The sequence below is a fragment of the Carettochelys insculpta genome, chromosome 14 (genome assembly GCF_033958435.1).
Source record: "Carettochelys insculpta isolate YL-2023 chromosome 14, ASM3395843v1, whole genome shotgun sequence".
Classification (NCBI taxonomy): domain Eukaryota; kingdom Metazoa; phylum Chordata; order Testudines; family Carettochelyidae; genus Carettochelys; species Carettochelys insculpta.
Window position 1 is genome coordinate 39,399,972 of NC_134150.1, and position 22,491 is coordinate 39,422,462.

A 22,491-nucleotide genomic window follows, 5' to 3' on the forward strand; every position below is an offset into this window, starting at 1 on the left:
GCACGCCGCAGGCATCATGTGCTACCCTGCAAACTGCTCACGCGGAAAAATCAGCCAGGACGGGCCAAGCTGCAGGATATGTGACTTCCGCGCTCCTGAAAGTGCCGGCTCTGCAGCCGTGGAGACGGATGTCCTCCACTTACCAGGGGAACATGGTCAGCTGTCTTCAGCTATCAGATGTCCCAGCCGGGCCAGATTGGTCTCACTCCTGTGGTGCCTGTAAGCTGAGCGCTGGGGTGGCCGCCCAGGAGAGAGTCAGGTGCTGCCCGGCTGATTAGCAGAGCACCAGCAGCCAGCAGCCTGCGGTTCTGCTGCTGGTGCACAGAAAAAAATTTATTCCACACATGGATGGAAAAATGAGAGGGACCATTGTCCCCCTCCCCCAGCTGGAAGCTAACAGTGTCCTGGCTGCATGGCTGCCCTCCACCATGAGGCTGGCACCTGGCTGGGCTGAACACCCGGCTCCCAACTCAGAAACGGAGCCTGAAGGCCTTGTGCCCTCTTGGCAGGACAAAGGAAACGCCACGTGCCGAGTTCAATGGAGTTCGGCCCCTGGCAGGTGCCACCGTCAGGACGGCTTTGACGTGGGAGGTACCCGGAGGCCACGGTGATGGGCGGCAGGGCAAGCTGTTCCCTTAATTCACCGGCGGGCTCTCTAGCGCTCCGGTTACGGCAGCCGTGCAGTGTCGCCGAGTCGCTCAGCAAGGCAGAGCAGAGCACGGACCCTGCTGAGCCTCTGGGGAAGGCCCCAGCTCCCCTGGGGCTTGGCGTGGCTATCGGGGCAGGCCTGGGGAGAGGGGATGAAGGGAGCCTGCAGTGCCCCACCCTGGAGCACTTGGCGGGGAGAGAAAGGCTGCGGACAAAGGAGGCCGCCGAGCCGGATCTGACTCCCTCTGAGGTCTATCTTGTCAGTGCAAGGCCAACACCAATTAGCACCTAATCCCCTCTGAGCCGGGAAGCCATTCCTTCCCGAGCGCCAGCGTTAACAATCAATACCGCCACGATGCGCCAGGCAATTAACGGAGCTAAAGGCTCGCTTCAGAACCCTCCTCCAGGCTGGGTAGCTTGCAATGGGCCGGCCTGTGATCGTTCTAATTAACTGGGGCCAGTCAGCCAGGAGCGAGTCAATGAAACTAATCTGGATGGGAGATGACAAGAGGCGCGGTGTGACGGTGTCACCTTTGTTGTTTGACCTCCCTCGCCACCCAGTGATAGCAGCTTAGCGGGCCCGGCTGACAGGCAAACGTAATTAACAGCTGAGACCCTGCAGAAGGAGAAGAAAGCTGAGCTGAGCCCAGGGAAGCCCGCCATGGGGGGAAGTGCTGGGGGTATTTCTGTGCGTCTCCTTTCCCCCCTCTTCTGGTTGACTCAACCAGCAAAGCAGCCTCGCTGGCCGCCCGCTGGGGGGTGCTCTCCAGGGTTCCCTGTAATTTTTCCATCCAGGTGGAGAATAAATTTTGTTGCATGCGTGAAGGCGTGTGCACCACCAGGAGAAACCTGCTGGCCATGGGCATGCTGCTAAACAGCTGGGTGGCCCCTGAATCTCTCCTGCGTGGCCGCCCAGCCTAGAGGTAACACTGTTCTCCCATCCCAGCTAGCAAAGCCTTGACCAGTGGGGAGGCTTTCGCATTCAAAGCAAACCTAGGCACCATCTGCTGTAAGTAACGGGGCAGACGGAAGAGACGCTCATTCTCCAGCTTCTTACTTCTGTCTGGTGGCTGGAGCAAGAGCGTAGGAGCCGGGATGCCCAAGCCAGGCACCACCCGGGGCAAGGCCTTAGCTTCCCTCTGCTTCAGTTAACTATGTGTAAAACATACCAGGAAAGGTCAGAGGGACAGCCACGGCTGAGCGCTGCTCGCCTAGCCCAGGGACGACACACCGCCAGAGGTGTGATCTGCTCCATGGCTGAGCACTTTTCACCTAGCCCGGTGTGATCTGCCCCTTGCAAGACCTCCCGCCCCTGCCAAATAGAGCCCCTCCCCGTTGCTGGACTCATCCCTGCATGTCTCCAGGCCTCGGGGGGGGGGTGCATATGCCACAGGCCCAGCCTGGCTGGCAGCTGAGCCGCTCAATGATTCTTTGCCAGAGAGCTCGGGACGGACTTGTCCCTCCATGTGCTCATGGGGAAGGCTGAGGTAGCCCCCGGCGAGTGGCCAGCCCCTGGGCCCCAGCTGGCTAGCCAGACCCTGACAGGGAGGGCTGTGTGTGTGGACAGGCAGGGGGTGGGGGTCACAGCCGGGTGAGACCTGGGCTCACTGCAGCGAAGAGAAACCCTAAAGAGATGGCTGGGGGCTGGGCAGGGGGGTGGCACCGGCCTGAGCCAAAGCTCAGCTCCCGATGCAGCCGGTCTGACCTGTGACAGCTCAGAACCCTGCCTGGGCCTGTCCACGTCGGGCTGCCCTCTGCCTGGGATGGCCCCAGACTGCGGTGGTTTGGGTGGCAGGGCTGGAATCTGACCCACCGCAAGCCGCGCTGGCCACCCCCCGGTGCCCCAGGAGCCTGGCACGACCGAGACGCTGCAGCTGGTGCCAAGCCGGGGAGCAGGCAGGAGCCAGCCTCCCGAGCAGGGACCGGGCACAGCCTGGCTCTCGCAGACAGGCGCCGCCCAGCAGAGCCAGCCAGGCAGTGAGCCTGGGCACAGAGAACAGCAGCGGTATGGGGCAGCTCTGCACTGCCCACGCCCCCAGTCTGCGGCCCAGGCAGGACGATCATCGTGTGTGTTACGGGTACACTCGGAGGCTGCAGCTGAGAGCAGGTCTCTGCCATGTCGGGTGCTGCCAACCCCAGCCACGGCCCATCCGCCTTGCGATCTGCGGAGACAGACAGCAGGAGGGCAGACGGGAGGGGCTTGCCCGGGTGACCTGGCAGGGCCCAGAACCCCGGGCTCCTGAGCAGGGTCCCCTCTGATTTATTCCATCCCTGGGCAGAATGAATTTTGTTATGTGCAGCCGGGTGTGGGCGTGTGCACCAGCGAGAGAAACACAGGCTGCCGGCGCTCTGCCAACCTGCTGGGCGGCACCTGCTCTCTCCCGGGCGGCCGCCCAAGCGCTCAGCTCCCAGGGCGCGCTGCCCCTGAATTGCAGGCCAGCATCCGACCCCGCAGGCCTGCCAGCCGCACCCGGGGAGCAGCCGGGGGTCAAAGGAGCCCTGGCTGCTCTGACACGGCCCCACGGGGCTCACAACAGACGCCTCCTCCCCGGAGGCCAAGACCCCTTGAAGGGATTCACCCCACACCACGGAGGGAGGGCAAGAAAAAGACTTTGAACTCTGCACTGCAGCGCTCAGCTCCCGGAACTCACTTCACACCCGTTCGATATCAGCAACGATGCCAAGCAGCTCCCGCACAAGCCTTTCCCGCTGCCTCGGAGCCCGCCTGGCCTCTCCCTGCAGAGGGGAGGGAAAGAGGCCACCAGAGAAGCTGTTCCTCTAATCCCCGCAGGCCTGCGGCTGGCGGCCGCAGACGGAGGCAAGCCCGGGGCACGTTCCTCGGCAACAGCTTCCGGCTGCACCTGCAGTGGAATGGGGGGTCGCTGGCCTGGGCGCGTGGGCTCTTTGCGCAGGGACGGGGCAGCGGCTTCCTGGGAAACGGGGTGAAGGCAGCGAGGAAGGAACAGCCCTGGGCGCAGCCGTTGGGTGAGCAGCCTGCGAGACAGCCTCCCTCGCGCCCCAGTGCACCTCAGCCCTGGGGGTCCCCCAGCAACCAGCCCCGGCCTCCTGGCGACAACAGCAGGCATCAGGCAGTGACTGTGACGGGGACACACAGCCACTGGGGCTCTGGGGTGGGCGAGGACCCAGGCCCCCCAGGCCACCTTTTATCAGCGGTAAGGGCAAGGGGCAGGGAGGACCCCAGTGCAAGGGCATGGAGAGAAGGGGCAGTGAAAGTCCTCTGGGAGGAGGGATAATGGGCCCTCCAGGGAACTGCAGCCACAGTTTGGGCGTCAGGGCACCCCCCACTATTAGGGACCTTCCACCTGTCCTGCTAAGGGCCGAGCCTCCCATACCCATTCCTCCAGCCACAGGCTGGAGTCTTAACAGCGGGAACACACCCCCTGCCTCCTCCTGCCCCAGGCCAGCTGGCTCAGAGCTCTCACTCCTACAAAATCCCCTTCCTCTCACCCCCAAACCTCCTCGCCCAGACTGGCTCCCGCCATCCCCAGCTCACCCCACCCGGGAAATCCGGAGGCAGGGAGGGGTTCTGCGATCCCACGACAACCTGAACCAACCGAGAAAAGGCACCGCTTCTTACTGGGAGCCCAGCGGGCGGGCGTAGGAATTCGGCTCCAGCCACAAAGGGACACGGGGACGACTGGTGTGTGAGAAATTCCGGCACTGGGAAGTCGGCGTCAGAACCCGCGAAGGCGGCAGCTGAGGGGCTGAGCAGCAGGTGGGGCGGAGCCAGCGGGAAAACGAGGCGCAGGGGGCGCCAGGGGGTAGAACTGACCAACCGACCAGCTCCCGTTACGCCAGGCAGGAGCCACGGAGAATTAATGTTCTTCCAGAGGGACGGGCGATTTCCGCCTGAATTATTAATCCTCTGCCGCAGGTTCCTCCACGTGCAGAGCCCCGTGGCTTGCTGGAGTCCCGCTGCCCCGAGCCGGGCGCCTCCTCCCCGGCCGGACAGAGAGAAATATTACAGCGCATCAGGCAGAGACGAATGGCTGGGCACAGAGACGTCCCCTGGCACCCAGCCCCCAGCAGCCAGATTGACGCTTGTCTGCAGTTTTTGCTCCCGTTCCTGCGAGAAATTGTGCTGGCAGCAGCGAAGGCTGTGCCGTTCCCGAGCCCCCTCCCCACCCAAGTGCAGCAGATGGGCGGCCGAAGGGAGCCGCCGTGCGCCGAATGGGGGGTCTGGAGACTGACACCACGCACGCGCTGCTGGGACCTGGCGTCTGGCTCCGGAGAGGCGCCCGGCCCGGGCAGATGGGCCTCTCACCTGTTCCCCGGGCGCGCGTGAAGGAGCCGGGATTTCCGTGCAGGGGAAGGACCAGCTTGGGGGCGTTGCATGTACCTGCCTCCTCTCTAGAGCAGGGCCAGCCCTGAGGCAGCAGGCATCAGCTAGCTCTGCTGGGCCCAGCTCCCTGGGCGGAGAGAGGCAGGCAGGGGTCTGGCTTCTCAGGCTTGGCAGCCTCGCCCCGTGCCCTGGCACTCGTATGGCACGACCACCACACTACGGCATTCGTAGTGCGCCCAGCCGCGCCCGCCGGAGCAGGTGCTGACCGGGGGGCTTTGGGGCATGCTCGTGAGCCAACGCCGGGGGGAACTTTCTGCACTGCAGCGGAAGCAGGTGGCGCGGCCCCTGGCCACGGGAGCAGCTGGCTTTGCGGTCCCTCCCCTCGGGCCCCGGCGCCCTGCAGCGCTCTCGAGTGGGCTTCCCCGGGGGACAGGCAGAGGCCACCAGCAAACAGGCCGTTCCCGCTAGCCCCATCCGTTAGCGCTACGGGAGGATTCAGCCAGCAGGGGGCAGCCCGTCAGGAAGCGTATCGGGCCCAGGGTCTCGCCTCTCACTGGGCGAGATGGTGCCAATGGCCCAGGGGAAAATCCCCCGGAGAAAAGGGGCTGCAGCAGGCAAGGGAGAATCGGGGAGTGGGAAGGACACAGCCCTCTGGGCCAGCCTGACCCTGCGTCCAGCTGCTCCCTGCTGGATGGACTGAGCCCCACGTGGCAGGCGCCTCACCCCAGCTGCCCGTTAGCTGCAGGCTCACGTCTGGCTTGTTGCCTGGTCTCCCATGCAAGTCACGTGGGTTAGGCAGCCAGCCCCTTTGCACGTGTTTGGAGAAGGCACAGAAGCGCTCGCAGCTCCTCCTCCCGCCGGGAAACGCGGGCCCGATGCTCCTGGGCTTGTGAAATCCCAGTGGCCTCTGGAGGCGGGCGGCTGGGGCTGCGCTGGGGCACAAGGGCGAGGCACGCCAAGACACGGCCCTGGACCTGGCTGGCACTGCCCCAACCCAACATGGCACAGCCACGGGGCAGGCCAGGCTTACAGGCACTGGGAACACCCAAGACACGCCACCCCCACCCCCCGCTGGCACCCGTACCACGAGCCCAGCCACGGTACCTCGGGCTGCTGCCCAGGGTGTGCCATGCCCACCGAGACACGCCGCACGGTGGTGTACAGTGGCACCCGGGTGCAGCAAACCCCTGTGCAGGGAATGGCCTTGCTGGAGTAATGCAGCCACAGCCTGGGACAGCTCACCTCAACCTGAGCCAGCTGGGCACCTCCAGGCTGCTGCTGTCACTCAATGGCACGTCCTGTACGGGGCTCTGGCCTAGGTGGGACCAGGCGGGCAGGCTGGCGGCAGGTGTGAAAGGAAGGACGCTGCACCAGGGGTCCCGCTGCAGCCCAGCAGAGAGGCCAGCGGGCAGGAGGGAGCCGCCGATACCCGCCGCCCAGGCCAGGAGAGGGGGCGCGCACGCGGCAGGTCTCTGCTGCCCCAGCCGGCAGCTCCAAACCTGGCACTGCGTTCTGTGGCTGAGGCTCTGGAGCTGGGGCCCGGGAAGTCCTGCCATGCCCTCCCCAGCTCCGATTCCCACCTGCAACGCCTCCCGCCACCGCCTCTGCGGGCTCCTCTCAAACAGCCCACGAAGGGAAACCCCCCGGGCTGTGCGCGGCCCCCAGCTTGGCCATGCGGCTGGTGAGCGACCGCGCAGAGGAACCGGAGGGAGATGAACCGCCACTGGAGCATGGCAGCTGAGGCAGGGAGACGCCAGCATCTCCCCCACCCCCGTGTCCTCCGGGGGTCTGGCAGACCTGACGGCAGTTGGGTGGCTCCAGCTGGAGGGAATATGACAACTGCCCCCTGCAGAGGCGGCCGAGGGAGGTATCAGGCCGGGGACAGGCGCTGGAGACGGGGGACAGCTGCAGCCCATGGCTCGGAAGGGGGTCAGGTCAGCACACCCAGTGCTGGGCTGTGGTGCCAGGCTGGCTCTGCAGCTTGGCCAGGCGGCAACCAGCCGTCCAGGCTGCCGCTGCGCACTCGGGCTCAGCCAAGCGGCCGGAGCCACCTGGGAGGCTCTTAACGGCCGTTAGCAATTGAGACACGGAAAACCGCGGCTGTGTAACCAACCTGCAGCGAGTGGGAGTGTGTGCCAGGCCGCCTCCAACCCACGGACCACGCTGCCCTGCCCCCGCCCCCGGTGTGTGCCAGGCCGCCTCCATCCCACGTACCACGCTGCCCTGCCCCCGCCCCCGCCCCCAGTGTGTGCCAGGCCGCCTCCAACCCACGGACCACGCTGCCCTGCCCCCGCCCCCGGTGTGTGCCAGGCCGCCTCCATCCCACGTACCACGCTGCCCTGCCCCCGCCCCCGCCCCCAGTGTGTGCCAGGCCGCCTCCAACCCACGGACCACGCTGCCCTGCCCCCGCCCCCGGTGTGTGCCAGGCCGCCTCCATCCCACGTACCACGCTGCCCTGCCCCCGCCCCCGGTGTGTGCCAGGCCGCCTCCATCCCACGTACCACGCTGCCCTGCCCCCGCCCCCAGTGTGTGCCAGGCCGCCTCCAACCCACGGACCACGCTGCCCTGCACCCGCCCCCGCCCCCAGTGTGTGCCAGGCCGCCTCCAACCCACGGACCACGCTGCCCTGCACCTGCCCCTGCTGGGCAACAGGCTGCCCCTGCCCCTCTTGCCAGTGTGTGCCAGGCTTGTTCCCTCCAGGCTGGGTGTCACTCTCTGGCTGGCACATGCTGCATTTCCACAGGTCCCAGCTTTGCCAGCCAAGCTTTCAGTGCCAGCCAGGCAAGATGGTTTTGCTGGCATAGAGGGGGGCAGCTCCCTGCTGGGGGAATGGGGCTGGCAAAGGCAAACCCTGCATGAAAACAGCCCCCTTTGAGCAGCTTCCTGGCCCGGCTGCCCCCAGTGGGATCAGTGCCAGGAGCCGGCCATGACAGGGCTGTCTGCGCCGGGAGCACGGCAGGGCTGCTGCACCCCTGGAGCCGGGCACTGCACAGTGAGGAGGGAAAGCTGGCAGGGCACAGCCGGGAGACAGGGGCAGGGCCAGGGCCAGCAGGCAGGGAGGGCTCTGGGCTCTGCTGTCTGCGCCTCACGACAGATGCTGCTTTCAGAGCCGAGCCTCCCCCAGAGGCGTCATCTGTGTGCGACAAACAGCAGCCCTGGAGCTCCCTAACCTGGTCCTCGCAGCTGGGAGTGGAACAGCTCCTGCCAGCTCCCAGAGCCGGGGACACAGACCCCCCAAGCCCTGGCTGCACCCCAGCCAGCCACCTGCTGGGTTCAGAGCAGGTGAGGGCAGGTGCCAGAGCATCTGGCTGCTGCTGCCCAAAGCAGGCCTCCCAGCGAGGGGATACGCCCCGCGCCTAGGGTGACGGGCAGCACCTCCTTTCTCTGTGGCTGCTGTGCCGGCCTGGCAGGGCCAGAGGGTCCCTGGACCCCAGCCTGTCGCGCTGCAATGCTGAGAGCGCGCAGGGCTCTGGAAGGCACACAGATGCATGCTGCGCTCGGGGACAGGGACGGGGACGGATCCTGAGTGCATGCAGCCCGGGCTCGCAAAGCCTGCTGGGCTCCCGCTCCAGCCAGCCCCGCTTCGCCCCCCACCACGCACACTGCTGGGCACCGGAGCTGCCAGCCAGGCCTGTCTCGCGACACCAAGGCCTGGAGCAGGGTGCTTAACCCCAGCCACGGGTGAGTAAAGTTCTGTCCTGCCAAGCGAGGCAAATGCCTGTTCCCCCTCATCCCAAACTCCTGCACGGAGCTTTGCCGCATGCTTCTCAAGAGCCGTCGCCCCATGCCCCGGGGGGGGCTGCAGCTCAGCACCGGGCAGCTGATTCCCGCACGGAGAGTTGCCAAGCTCCACCCCAGAAGTGGCTGCACCTCAGCACCGTGGGCGTGAGCCCTGGACAAGCCATTGCCAGACACACACCCCACCCCCAGGTAGCTGCATCTCAGCACGGGGTGGACAAACCCTGTGTAACAAGCTGCTGCGCTGCGCCCTCGAGGTGACGGCACGGGGCTGGTGGAAGTCTCGTGCGACAGCTGCGGCATTCCACCCCACAGGCGCTGCATTTCCGGACCGGGTAACAGCCCCTGTATCAACCGCAGTTATATTCCACCCCAGAGGTGGCTGCATTTGTGCCCACACGGTGCTGTCACTTTATATCCCCTACCCCAGCCCCACTGCCGGGGGGACGCTGGGAGTCTCAGGTCAGGATGAAAGCACTTTGAGATGCACGAGGGAAGAGGAACGCCATCGCCGCACGCCACGGCAGACGCCTTCCTGGAGCCAGCCTGCGGCACGACGCTGCAGAGGGACCTCCCACCGTGGGCCCCACCCCCTTCCTGCTGAAGCCAGGGGTTGCCCCAAGCGAGACGCTGCAGAGGCCGAGCTCCAGCCTAGGTGAGTCCCCAGTGCGCTCAGAGCCGCCGGCTCCTCTCTTACCTCTGGGCTCCTCTGCCTGCTTGGCCAGCTTGCGCAGGGCGGCGGCGAAGCTGGAGGAGGGCGCAGACGGGACGGACAGGGAGCTGGTGGCCGCCGGGCTGCCGTTGGGCACAAGGGCGCCATTGAGAGGAGACGGGGCCAGGGGGCTGACGGTGGCCGTGGTCCGGGTGGCGGTGGAGAGCATTCCTAGGGAAGGTGACTTTGGCTCATGGCTCATGCCTGAAACAAGGAAAAGAACAATCCAGGTCACTGGGAGGGCAGGCGCCCGAGTCGCTACCGCAGCAGGGACCGGCCTGCAGCCAGGCACAGAGGCAGGATGCTGGCTCCCACGCTGGGCTTCTCACCCAGGGATCTCCAAGTGCTTTGCACCAGCAGAGGGGGAGCCCAGGGTAGGGGAGGGGAGGGGACGGGATGCCCCGAAGCCACATCTCCCAGCTCCCTGGTCACCAGCCACCGGGGCCGATCTCCGGCCAGCCCCGCCCCGGCAGTGGAGGGGGAGCGGACGTCTCTCTTAGGGGGGCGGCCTGTGCCTTGGTTTCAGCGAAGTCTAACGGAGCTGCCCTGGCCTGGGCTGCAGCGCCCCCTCGCATCCCTCCACGTGGATCAGCCAAAGGGGGCGACCACGTACAGCCACTACAGCCCACCCTGCGCCTGAACCACCTGCCTCCCTGGGGGGCACCCAGAACAGCCCCCCCATTCTAGCACTGAGTTACCCCCCGCAGGGGCCTGCTGCCCTCGTCCGACAGAGCGCACCTTGGGGTCCTAACGTCCGTGGGACCTTTAGCAACGCAGCGCAGCCAAGGAACTCACCCCTCACCCCCTCTGTGCTCCACTCACCGGACCACCTTTTCTACCCTCGCAGAGCCCACCCAAAGCTCCACTAAGTCCCCAGCTTGGCATGGGCCTCCCACCACATCAATGTGCCTTGCAAACGCCCTCCCCTCCCCTGGCACTGGGGACTCCCCGGCAGAAGGCCCCTTACAAACGAGCCCAGGGGGAAGTCCAGGGCCCAAAGCAAGCCAGGAGCCCGAGGCAAGACCCTACTCCAAGTGGAGAGGCAGAGACAGGGGGCCAGAGGCCAAGCAGGGCTGTCTCAGAAGGCAGCCTGGGGTCCAGGTGCACCAGCCGGGACTGGAGCTGGGATCTGCCATCGGCCTTCCAGTCCCTGGCCTGAAACCCGGCTGTGGGGGGCAGGAATCAGCCAGGACGAAGAACTGCGGCTCTCAGCTGGCTGCGCTCTGATTTTGCCAGCCCACTGGGACGCACAAGGTTGGACACCGAGCGAGCAGCTGGGCCTCCCCTGCAGCGTTCCCAGATGGGGGTGCGGGAAAAGGGGCACAAACAGACCCAGGCGCCAAAGTCTTTGAAACCCTCCCAGCCCGAGGCGCCCGGCCGCCACCTGGGTGTGGAGTCGTGCGCCCTGCTCCGAAACACAGCCCCGAGAAAGGGGCAGGCCAAGGCCCGCACCCCGGCCGACCGGCTCGGCCCCTGCCCACAAAGCAGAGCAGAGAGATCCCAGCAGGCGGGGGGCTCCCAGCGTCCGTCGGGCCCAGGGCTGATTTCTGCAGCCCGCGATGGATTCCGAGAGTGGCGCTCAGGGAAAGCCCATGCTCCCCGCAGCGAGGGCACACAGGCTGCTCCCGCAGAAAACAGCCTGACCCCAAGCCACATGGCCCCAGCTGCTCTGTACCAGCCGGGATTTGTCAGCCCTGCAGCAGGGCCCATGGAGTGCGGCCGGAGCAGCACCGATCCCGCCGCTCGACCCCTCGCGTCCGCCATATGGTGGCGGAAGGCGGATGAGGCCACGCAGATCACCGAGTAGGGCTGGTAGCAGATCTGCCTGCAGGGCCGGGGTCAGGCTCGGCTAAGCCCTGACAGCTGCAAGTGCACCACCTGCCCCCGCCCCAGGCTTCTCGGCCAGCTGGGCATGAACCGACAGCCACAGCTCGCAGGGAGGGACGGCCACAGCTGCCAGGCTGCTCTGCCAACGCCCCTCGGGCCCCACCTGCAGCCCCTGCATCTCGTCCAGCCCTGGGCCCCAGTACCCAGAGCTCGGCCGATGCCCCTCGGGCCCGACCTGCAGCTCCTTTGCAATCTGAAGCCAGGGCAGAAATCACTGTTCAGGTGCTCCAAGAATTGTTTGGTGGCAGAACAAAGCCCCTCATGCTCCCGGCCCCGCGCCCCAGGACAGGTTGCAATCAGGGTCACAGGGTGAAGGGCTGGGCCAGTCCAGGGGGTGAGCGCCATGGAACCAAAGTCCTGCCCCGCCACGTCCCTCTCTGCCCTGCACCGGCCAGGCTGCACAAACTGCCCCTTTCACTGGCACCTCTCACACCCAGACCCCACCCCAAACCCACCCCCTCACACCCAGACCCCACCCCCACACCACAGACCCCGCCCCTCACACACCAAACCCCGCCTCTCACACTACAGACCCCGCCCAGACGCTGTCCCCAAACCCGTAACGCTGCCCTTCACACACCAAACCCCGCCTCTCACACTACAGACCCCACCCCCACACTGCAGACCCCGCCCAGATGCTGCTCCTCACACCCAGACCCCGCCCCTCACACACCAAACCCCGCCCCTCAAGCTACAGACCCAGTCCCTCAGACCTCATGCCTCTGGCACGGCAAACCAGGCAGCCCTGGGCCACCAGACCGCGTGTCTCAGCCCTGGGCTGAAGGGGCCGGAGCCATGTCTAGCCAAGACTGCCCTTCTCCAGCAAGGCCACAGACTACCGGGGTACGATGCACGGCCCCGGCAAAGCACCTCAGTACAGGGCGGACCGACCGGGTGGCGGGGCCCTCCCCAGGCCCAGCTTTTGCTCTGCACCTGTCCCACGCTCCCCAGCTTCCTACCCCCTTCCCCGGCCTCTGTAGCTCCTGCCGCCTGGGAGAAAGCCCCATGCCATGGAGCCCTGCCGCAGCCAGGGGACCACTGTGCGGCGAGCAGAGCCCCCGGCACGGCGCTACGCAGAGGGCACCGAGCGGGGGGGACCGCCAAAGGCAGGCGCAGCTGCGGCAGGTCCGCAGGGAGAAGGGGAAGAGGCAGGGCGGACGCCAAGGCCTGGGGCTTCCCGATTCTTGGGGAAGGCTCCAGGGTGTCACTCAGCCTTTATTAATCCTTGGCCCGGTGGCCTCAGGAGAGCCCCAGCGAGCCTGTGCTCTCTGCTCGCCCCTCGCCTCTGCCCTCGTTAGACAGGCACTTATTAACTTCTGCGCTCTCAGCCATTGACTGGAGGCCTGTCTACATGATCGGCTCATGTTAATTCATTATCCGAACAGCTGCGCGGGAAGGGCCGTGGGGGCGGCGGGCGCCAGGCTCGGGGCTTCCCGCCTTTGGCGGCCGGAGGGGCTGCAGCCCACCCCGAGCCGCCCGTCGGAGCGTGCTCATCCCTGGGGGGCTCTGCTCAGAGCTGGGGTGGTGCCAGCAGGCAGCCAGTCCCACCTTCCCCCACGGGCCGAGAAAGGAGGCTCCGTGTGCCACCTCAGCCCCGGCTCTGTCCACCTCGGGCCCCCACGCACCTTGGCAGGGCACTCTGAGCTCCCCGGCTCCTGCTGCCACCCCGCCAGAGCCGGGGGTGTGTGTGAATGAGTAACGCCCCCCCGGGGCGCTGCACGGTGCACCAGCCGCCAGCAGACCAGTCTCTCCTCTGCCATGAAGTCCCGCGGCCCCTCCCGCCCGAGAAACAGCTCAAGCAGCATTACTAATCAGCCCTCCGCCTGCCTCCCGCCGCTCGCGTAATTACTGCTGCCGTTCAGCCCCGGCTCGGCGCAGCCCCAGACCCGGGGCGGCCACCTCGCTGCTCTGTAATTACAAGCTAATCACGCCGCTGAACGTTCTGCCGGGGCCCAGTTCAAGCACCGGCCCCGCCCCCTCCCCCTTGACAGCCCCCCTTGGGGTAATTACACCCCGCCACGGCGGGCGCAGCAGGCCGCCGCATCGCCTCACAGGAGCTCGCAGGCTGCCTGCGTCGCCTAATCATCCCCTCGGTAATTCTTCATTACCGCGGGCAGGAATGTTTGTGAACAAATAACGGAGGCCCCAGAGCCGGGGGCACTGGGCCCTCCCCGGCCCCCACACCCGCCACCCCCCTCCGGCATGGGGAGGATGGACAGACGGGGCTCACCCCTCCGGACAGACGGACACACAGCTCATTCTCCTCCAGCAGGGGGAGGACGGACAGACCAGGCGCGCCCCTCCGGAAGGACAGACACATGGAGCAGGACTGAGCCCCTCCAGCAGGGGGCAGCAGGATGGACAGACAGACACAGAGCAGGACTCACCCCTCTCTTGGGCAGGAGACAAGAGGACGGGTGTACAACCAGACACAGAGCAGGGATCATCCTGCCCCCCTGGCAAGGGGCAAGACAGACAGACAGACAGACCGACCGACCGACCGGCGCTTGCAGAGCTCGACTCACCCCTCCGGCTCAGGGCCGCAGCACAAACTGCCAGACACGGAGCCGCGCTCGCCCCTCCAGCTGGGGGCAGCAGGACACACGCAGCATGTGATGCTCAGCTGAGCTCAGCGGCTGCATAATACCTTCATTATTGCCACTGCCTGTGGCGTGTTCCTCGCTCCCTGGCACAGCAGCGACCTCCCCCCGGTGCTGGGAGGGATGAACACCCGCGCTGCTGGCCCGCAGAGCCCTTGGGCCGGAGGGGGAGGCCCGGGAGAATCCGGGCTGGAAGCGAGGGCTCCAGCCTGCTCCGATTTCCACGGTTCGGTGGCTCCGAGCCGGTTACAACTGCAGCGCTGCAGCCCGGCCCCCCCCGGCCTCGGGATCCCCAGCGACAAGGAGACTCCCCAGCTGCCAGTAACATGGCCCAGGGGCCCCTTCTCCCTGCAGTGCTGTGATGCTCCCGGACCACACGGCGCCATGACAGGGCTGGGCTCGGTGGAGCCTCCCTGGGGAGCCCCTCCTGCTCTGAATCTGGGCTGGGGCTCTCCCCCGTGCTCCCCAGCCACAGAATTGCTCTCCACGGCCACCGGTGCCAACGGGAGCAGGATCGGGCCCTGCTTCGTGGTTCAGAACCTGCCAGGAGGGACGGGTCCGTCGCCCTGATGCCAACAGCTCCCCCGGCAGTCTGCACCCTGCCTGCCACGCAACAGGCGCTGAGCAGCAGCAGCAGCAGCAGCCGCCGCCATGGGGCTGCACCTGCTCCATCCCACACGCAGCCCGTCTCTGCAAGCCGCTCCCCACCTGGCCAGGCCCATGGGGCCTCGCCCCTCGGCGAGACGGACACCGGCACACGCCGCATGCCCGGCTCAGAGCACGTCACGGCTGTGCGCCAGGGCTGGGAGCAGGTGCGTAACAATGGCCACGCTGGGTCAGGCCGATGTGCTGCCTTCCGACAGAGGCCAACGCCTGATGCCCCGGAGGGAGGGCGGAGAACAGGGAGTCATCAAGAGATCCCTCCCTTGTCTTCCGTTTCCAACCACCGACAAATGAGGTGAGCTCCACAGGCCGACCTAGAGCCCCTGGGCATGTCCCCCCGCACCCCCGGAGACGGAGCCTGACGGCCGGCGGCCTGGGATTAGCACCGGCCAGCCGGGGAGTGAGCAAGGCACGCGGGAAGCGAAGCTGAACGAACGCCCAGGGCGGACGTGGCAGGGCAACAGAAGAGTTCCTCTCCCAGCCGGGCTGCCGCTCCGAGGCGAGGCCGATCGCGTGCAGAGGCGGGAAACCCCACTCCGGTGGGGCAGGAAGTGGGTCTGCGACAGACTGAGAGCGGCACAGCTGCAGATGGAGCCTCAGGGCTCCAGCCGGGAGGTCAGTGCCCAGGTATAGAGCAGGGTTCCCTCTAATTTCTTCCACTCCCGGGCAGAATAAATTTTGTTGTGCACCGAGGCCTGCGCGGGGGCACACCACATGCCCAGTCAGCTGGGAGGCACCTGACTCTCGCCCGGGCGGCCGCCCAAGTGTTCAGCTTCCAGGGAACACGGCTGCAGATCCAGACTCCCAGGGTGGAAGGGACCCCTGGGATTATCTAGTCTGACCTCCTGGGCACCACAGGCCAGAGCGTGATCCTGAATTAATTCCCTAACAGAGAAGCCGGCCAGCTTCCTTCGGCAAACTGCCTGTGTGGGAGAATCCGTCACCAGCCTCACTCAGCTGTGCCAACCTCCTGCTTAGACATCAGCACGCTGCTCCTCGTCTGAATCCGGCTGCTTTCAACGCCCAGTCCCCCGCTCCAGCCTGCCCTGCAGACTGCGATCAATTCACTCCTTCCCCACCTCTGTTATGCCAAAGGGGCTCGGCTCCTGGGGTCTCTCGTCACAAGGCCATTTTCCAACCCTCTCAGCATTCTCCGACCCCTCTCCAATGCAGCAGCGCCTGTCCTGAGCTGGGAGCACCAAAGCTGGGCCGGTGCCTAATGCAGGGGCGTCTGGGGGTACTGCTTGCTGGCATACCCACTGACACCGCCTAGGAGTGGAGCAGGGCGGGGCAGCCCGGCTACCCGACACACCCCGGGTTTGCAGCGGCTTCGCTGGAACTGTGTCATCACCGAGCCCCAAACCAGTTCTGTTACTTGGTTCCCAGTGAGGCAGAAACGTTGACACCAGGACTCTGGCCTGGCTCCAGCCCAGGCAATAACTTCCGGCCTACGCCCAGGCTCATCCAGAGACCATATCGTTCCGCACTCATTGCCCTGGCCTGAGCTCTACACCTGCCATCCCCCACACCAGCGTGGGGCAACCGGACAGCGACCACACCTCAGCGGCCTGCCCGGTACTTGCCCTGGCTCCTGCTTTAGTCAGCTGCAAAACTTCACGTGCACACAGCAGACTTATGGCAAGTCCTGGTGAGGCAGGAGTCGCACAGACTCCCAGTATCGCAGGGCGCAGACGCTTCGGAGGCAGGGAAAGCTCCAGGGTGGGGGACGGGTGCAGGCGATGGGATGCACTTTCAGGTGGGGCTCAGGAAGATCTTGACCGATGCCTCAGGCAACAGGAGGACGAAGTGGCAGCTCCGGCGCGTCGGTCTGGTCAGGTTACGCTCAGTGCAGAGGAATACACCGTGGGCAGCTTCTTCATAGCTGAACTCAGAAGGCCAGTAATTCCTTTCCAGCCTCACTGTGACGGAGCTGGATTTCCCTGGCCGCAGTAACGTACACTAGGTTGGGCTTTGATCTTCCTCCCGCGTAAATATGGAGCAAGTGGATCCACTGCCCTACCTGTGCTGTGTTTTCCCTGCTGGATGGGAACGGGAGCAGTCCCAAGTGAGGGGTTTGCACACAGCTGGAGGGACGGAACAGTGGCAGTGGCTAGAGATAAATGATCCCGAGGAAAGTAGCTTCAGGGAGCCCAGACAGCAGGGCCAGGGCTGGGCGGCAGCTCTGCCGGGAAGCCCTGGCAGGAACTCTGTATGGTAACAGCAGGACCGGCTCTCTCCCCGATCTCAAAGCACTCTGCCAGGGAGGTGGGCCTGAGCTGAGAGAGTCACAAAGAGGTGAAGGCCCTGCCTCAAAAGCTCCCAATTCAGTGGGAAACTGGTGGGAGTGAAGCCCCCCTACCTTTGAGGAGCTGGGCGGCCCAGCTGAGAACAGACCCCCTGGCCCCCCAGCATCAGCCCCATGGACCACACTCCTGCTCAGGGACCATGTCAGGCCGCACGTGCAGGCTGGGTGCTGCCTGGAGGGGGAGCTAGGCAGGGGCTGTGGGGTGCACGTCTCGTCTGTCAGGCCCACTGCCGCCCAGCGAGGAGACAGCGATACAGCTCAGTGTGCACGTACAAAGGGTCCCATCACGGAGAACGTGTCCAGCAATGGCTGCTCGCCAGGACAGTCGGGAACGCAAGGCATTGCTCTGGGTGTCCCAGGCGCTGGGACTGGGGGATAAATCACCTGGTTGTGCTCAGTCTCTTGAAGCACCAGGCACCGTGCACGTCCTTAGGGTCTTAACTCCAGGCCGAACCCCAGCTAGCCAGCTCCTTCATCCTGGGGAGGGCGGGGCCCCATCTCTCCCCGTCAGCCTTACACGAGTCACCCTTGCACGGAGCCTTACACGAGTCACCCTTGCATGGGGGCCTTACACGAGTTGCCTTTGCACGAGGTCTTACACAAGTCACCCTTGCACAGAGCCTTACACGAGTCACCCTTGCATGGAGACTTACATGAGTCACCCTTGCATGGGGGCCTTACATGAGTTGCCTTTGCACAGGGTCTTACACAAGTCACCCTTGCACGGAGCCTTACACGAGTCACCCTTGCACGGGGGCCTTACATGAGTTGCCTTTGCACAGGGTCTTACACAAGTCACCCTTGCACAGAGCCTTACATGAGTCACCCTTGCACGGGGGCCTTACACGAGTTGCCTTTGCACGGGGTCTTACACGAGTCACCCTTGCACGGGGGCCTTACACGAGTTGCCTTTGCACGGGGTCTTACACAAGTCACCCTTGCACAGAGCCTTACACGAGTCACCCTTGCACAGAGCCTTACACGAGTCACCCTTGCACGGGGGCCTTACATGAGTTGCCTTTGCACAGGGTCTTACACAAGTCACCCTTGCACGGGGGCCTTACACGAGTTGCCTTTGCACGGGGTCTTACACGAGTCACCCTTGCATGGAGCCTTACACGAATTGCCCTTGCACTACATGAGTCACCCTTGCACAGGGGCCTTACAAGAATAAGCCTTGCACAGGGTCTTACACGAGTCGCCCTTGCACAAGCCCCTTGGAATCAAGCAGCTCTGGGTGGGGAACAGCAGGTGTTTCCATTTCTACAAACAGCCCTGCCGCCCGCAGCGCCCTGCCACATCCGGTTCTAATCCCAGAGCTGCCTCTTCTCGCCCACAGAGCGCCCTCAACACCCCAGGAGAGAGGCACTGCTGCTGGGAGGCTCTCCAGGGGCCAAGCACCTGCAGCCGCAAGCCTGGCAGGGGTGTGAGGAGCTTACTGCTGCTGCATGGCCGGCTGGCTGTGTAACCCCCACCAGCAGGGTGGGAGGGGAGCCGCCGGTCCTGGTTCAGCCCAACGCCTGGGGCGACCCAGAGAGGGGATGTCGTTGGCCTGCCACGGACCCCCACCTGACCCCAGCCACGGCCGTCTCCCCTGTGCGCTCAGGGCCGGCCTTGGAACCAGGACGCCTGGGTCCCGACACCAACGCTCTCTGCGACCTAAAATAGTCCCCGGGGCCAGGGTTCAACTTTGGCCTCTGAGGCTGCGCACTTCCTCTGCCGGGCACTCCTGCCAGCTCAGGTTACAGCACAGGAATGAGGGAGTGAGGCCTCTCTGCGGGGGCAGAGCGGACTCGGCTCCTGGGCACAAGCAGCCAGCAGACCGGGCTCGCCCAGCGGCTCTGGGGAAAGGTCTTCCTAGGAGGAAGCGGCAGCAGCAAAACCCTGGCTGGGTTTCAAGTGCAGGTCTGGGATTGCAACCACCCCCCCGGCCTCCGACGGCTGTTTCTGACTTCAGTGGCACAGGCAGGAGCAGGGCAGCCTTCGTCCTGGGTGAAGGTTCCCCAGGCTGGCTAGCCAGAAACCCCTCCCCCAGCCAGCCCACCCCTAACCCTGAGGCAGCGCCACCAGGAAGGGACACAGTGACCACCTCTGCCTGCAGGCCTGGCTGAGCCCAGCTCACGCTGCGGCAGAGCCGGGAGCCTTGGGCCGGCTGAGGGACCCGGAAGCTGCTCACCAGGCGGGATGGAGCCCTGGGGCGGGAGGCGCAGGGCGAGGGATGGAGGGGTGGTGGGGTAGCTGCTTGTGCCCGTTGCTGCTGCACCTGGGCGTGTGATGTGAGCAGTGCACCTGGGCTGAGCCGTCTCGTGTGTGTGTGTGTGTGTGTGTGTGAGAGAGAGAGCTGCTTGTGTGCGTGTGATGTGAGCAATGCACCAGGGCTGAGCCGTCTCGCGTGTGTGTGTGTGTGAGAGAGCTGCTTGTGTGCGTGTGATGTGAGCAGTGCACCAGGGCTGAGCTGTCTCGTGTGTGTGTGTGTGTGTGTGTGTGTGTGTGTGTGTGAGAGAGAGAGCTGCTTGTGTGCGTGTGATGTGAGCAGTGCACCTGGGCTGAGCCGTCTCGCGTGTGTGTGTGTGTGTGTGTGTGAGAGAGAGCTGCTTGTGTGCGTGTGATGTGAGCAATGCACCAGGGCTGAGCTGTCTCGTGTGTGTGTGTGTGTGTGTGTGTGTGTGTGAGAGAGAGCTGCTTGTGTGCGTGTGATGTGAGCAATGCACCAGGGCTGAGCCGTCTCGTGTGTGTGTGTGTGTGGGTGTGTGTGTGAGAGAGCTGCTTGTGTGCGTGTGATGTGAGCAATGCACCAGGGCTGAGCCGTCTCGTGTGTGTGTGTGTGTGTGGGTGTGTGTGTGAGAGAGCTGCTTGTGTGCGTGTGATGTGAGCAGTGCACCGGGGCTGAGCCGTCTCGTGTGTGTGTGTGTGTGAGAGAGCTGCTTGTGTGCGTGTGATGTGAGCAGTGCACCAGGGCTGAGCCGTCTCGCGTGTGTGTGTGTGTGAGATAGCTGCTTGTGTGCGTGTGATGTGAGCAGTGCACCAGGGCTGAGCCGTCTCGTGTGTGTGTGTGTGTGTGTGTGTGTGAGAGAGCTGCTTGTGTGCGTGTGATGTGAGCAGTGCACCGGGGCTGAGCCGTCTCGTGTGTGTGTGAGAGAGCTGCTTGTGTGCGTGTGATGTGAGCAATGCACCAGGGCTGAGCCGTCTCGTGTGTGTGTGAGATAGCTGCTTGTGTGCGTGTGATGTGAGCAGTGCCACCAGGGCTGAGCCGTCTCGTGTGTGTGTGTGTGTGTGAGAGAGCTGCTTGTGTGCGTGTGATGTGAGCAATGCACCAGGGCTGAGCCATCTCGTGTGTGTGTGTCTGTGTGTGTGTGAGATAGCTGCTTGTGTGCGTGTGATGTGAGCAATGCACCAGGGCTGAGCCGTCTCGTGTGTGTGTGTGTGTGAGAGAGCTGCTTGTGTGCGTGTGATGTGAGCAGTGCACCAGGGCTGAGCCGTCTCGTGTGTGTGTGTGTGTGTGTGTGTGAGATAGCTGCTTGTGTGCGTGTGATGTGAGCAATGCACCAGGGCTGAGCCATCTCGTGTGTGTGCGTGTGTGTGTGTGTGTGTGTGTGTGAGAGAGAGCTGCTTGTGTGCGTGTGATGTGAGCAATGCACCAGGGCTGAGCCATCTCATGTGTGTGTGTGTGTGTGTGTGTGTGTGTGAGATAGCTGCTTGTGTGCGTGTGATGTGAGCAATGCACCAGGGCTGAGCCGTCTCGTGTGTGTGTGTGTGTGTGTGTGTGAGATAGCTGCTTGTGTGCGTGTGATGTGAGCAGTGCCACCGGGGCTGAGCCATCTCGTGTGTGTGTGTGTGTGTGAGATAGCTGCTTGTGTGCGTGTGATGTGAGCAATGCACCAGGGCTGAGCCATCTCGTGTGTGTGTGTGTGTGTGTGTGTGTGTGAGAGAGCTGCTTGTGTGCGTGTGATGTGAGCAATGCACCAGGGCTGAGCCATCTCGTGTGTGTGTGTGTGTGAGATAGCTGCTTGTGTGCGTGTGATGTAAGCAATGCACCAGGGCTGAGCCGTCTCGTGTGTGTGTGTGTGTGTGTGTGTGTGTGAGATAGCTGCTTGTGTGCGTGTGATGTGAGCAATGCCACCAGGGCTGAGCCATCTCATGTGTGTGTGTGTGTGTGTGTGTGTGTGTGTGTGAGATAGCTGCTTGTGTGCGTGTGATGTGAGCAGTGCCACCAGGGCTGAGCCATCTCGTGTGTGTGTGTGTGTGTGTGTGTGTGTGTGTGTGAGATAGCTGCTTGTGTGCGTGTGATGTGAGCAATGCCACCAGGGCTGAGCCATCTCGTGTGTGTGTGTGTGTGAGATAGCTGCTTGTGTGCGTGTGATGTGAGCAGTGCCACCAGGGCTGAGCCATCTCATGTGTGTGTGTGTGTGTGTGTGTGTGTGTGTGAGATAGCTGCTTGTGTGCGTGTGATGTGAGCAATGCCACCAGGGCTGAGCCATCTCGTGTGTGTGTGTGTGTGTGTGTGTGTGTGAGAGATAGCTGCTTGTGTGCATGTGATGTCAGCAATGCCACCGGGGCTGAGCCATCTCATGTGTGTGTGTGTGTGTGTGTGTGTGTGTGTGTGAGATAGCTGCTTGTGTGCATGTGATGTGAGCAATGCCACCAGGGCTGAGCCATCTCGTGTGTGTGTGTGTGTGTGTGTGTGTGTGAGAGATAGCTGCTTGTGTGCATGTGATGTCAGCAATGCCACCGGGGCTGAGCCATCTCATGTGTGTGTGTGTGTGTGTGTGTGTGTGTGTGTGTGTGTGTGTGTGTGTGAGAGAGAGAGAGAGAGCTGCTTGTGTGCATGTGATGTCAGCAATGCCACTGGGACTGATCCATCTCGCGCACGTCTGTGTGTTTGATGTGAGCAATGCCACCGGGGCTGAGCCGTCTCGTGTGTGTGTGTGTGTGAGACACAGAATCTGGCCTTTCACCTCCCTCTGGTTTTATTCCTTGTCCTGACACTCGTAACGCAATGTGCTCCCCACCCCAGCTCCGCAGTAGTAACTCCAGGCTCCCCGCTGGGCTGTAGGGCAGCTGCCACACAATGCAGGTTGGCACCTGGGGCAGGCAATGCAAACAGCGCCTGGCTGGCAAACCCCCTGCCCCTCCCGCTCGGCACACACCACAAAACAAACACAGCAAGACTCAGCCCAGTCCAAACAGCTGCTTTGTTCAGGGCCTGGCTCCCTTTCTCCCAGCGCCCAAAGAGCAGGGCCCCCCCGCAGCTGGGGCTCTTTGCAGGTAACCCATGGCCCGGACCAGCCCCTCGCTTCTCCCCCTGCCCGGCCAGCGCCCCGCAGCCGGACCCGGACCTCACCGCTGGCTGCCGGCGCTGCAACGCCCGAACCCAACCAACCCAGAGCCAAACCTCCCTGGAACCTGGGGCGCTTCTCAGACCCAGATCTGGCACCAAACTGGTGTGGGCCTCGGCTGGCTCCAGCCAGCCCGAAATCATGGCACACGAAGGCCTGGCGGACAGGTCCGAAGCCATCGCTGGAGCGACGGCTCACCCCCACCCGCCCTGCGGGACCCATGGGAGGAGGCCCTGGGGAGCCAAGCAGGGCGAGAGAACACAGCCCCCCAGGAGCTCTGTGCATTATAGCCACGCTGC

The 22,491-nt window shown here is 64.4% G+C and overlaps 1 protein-coding gene across 2 annotated transcripts in view; it reads right to left on the bottom strand.

Moving 5' to 3' along the window:
- The window catches only part of GSE1 (Gse1 coiled-coil protein), a 321,434-nt gene that overhangs the window by 32,524 nt on the left and 266,419 nt on the right, over window positions 1–22,491 (bottom strand). For both annotated transcript variants that reach the window (XM_075008313.1, XM_075008312.1), the window contains exon 3: window positions 9,387–9,605. In XM_075008313.1, the coding sequence (XP_074864414.1) occupies window positions 9,387–9,605 (219 nt within the window). The remainder of the gene's footprint in view (window positions 1–9,386; window positions 9,606–22,491) is intronic.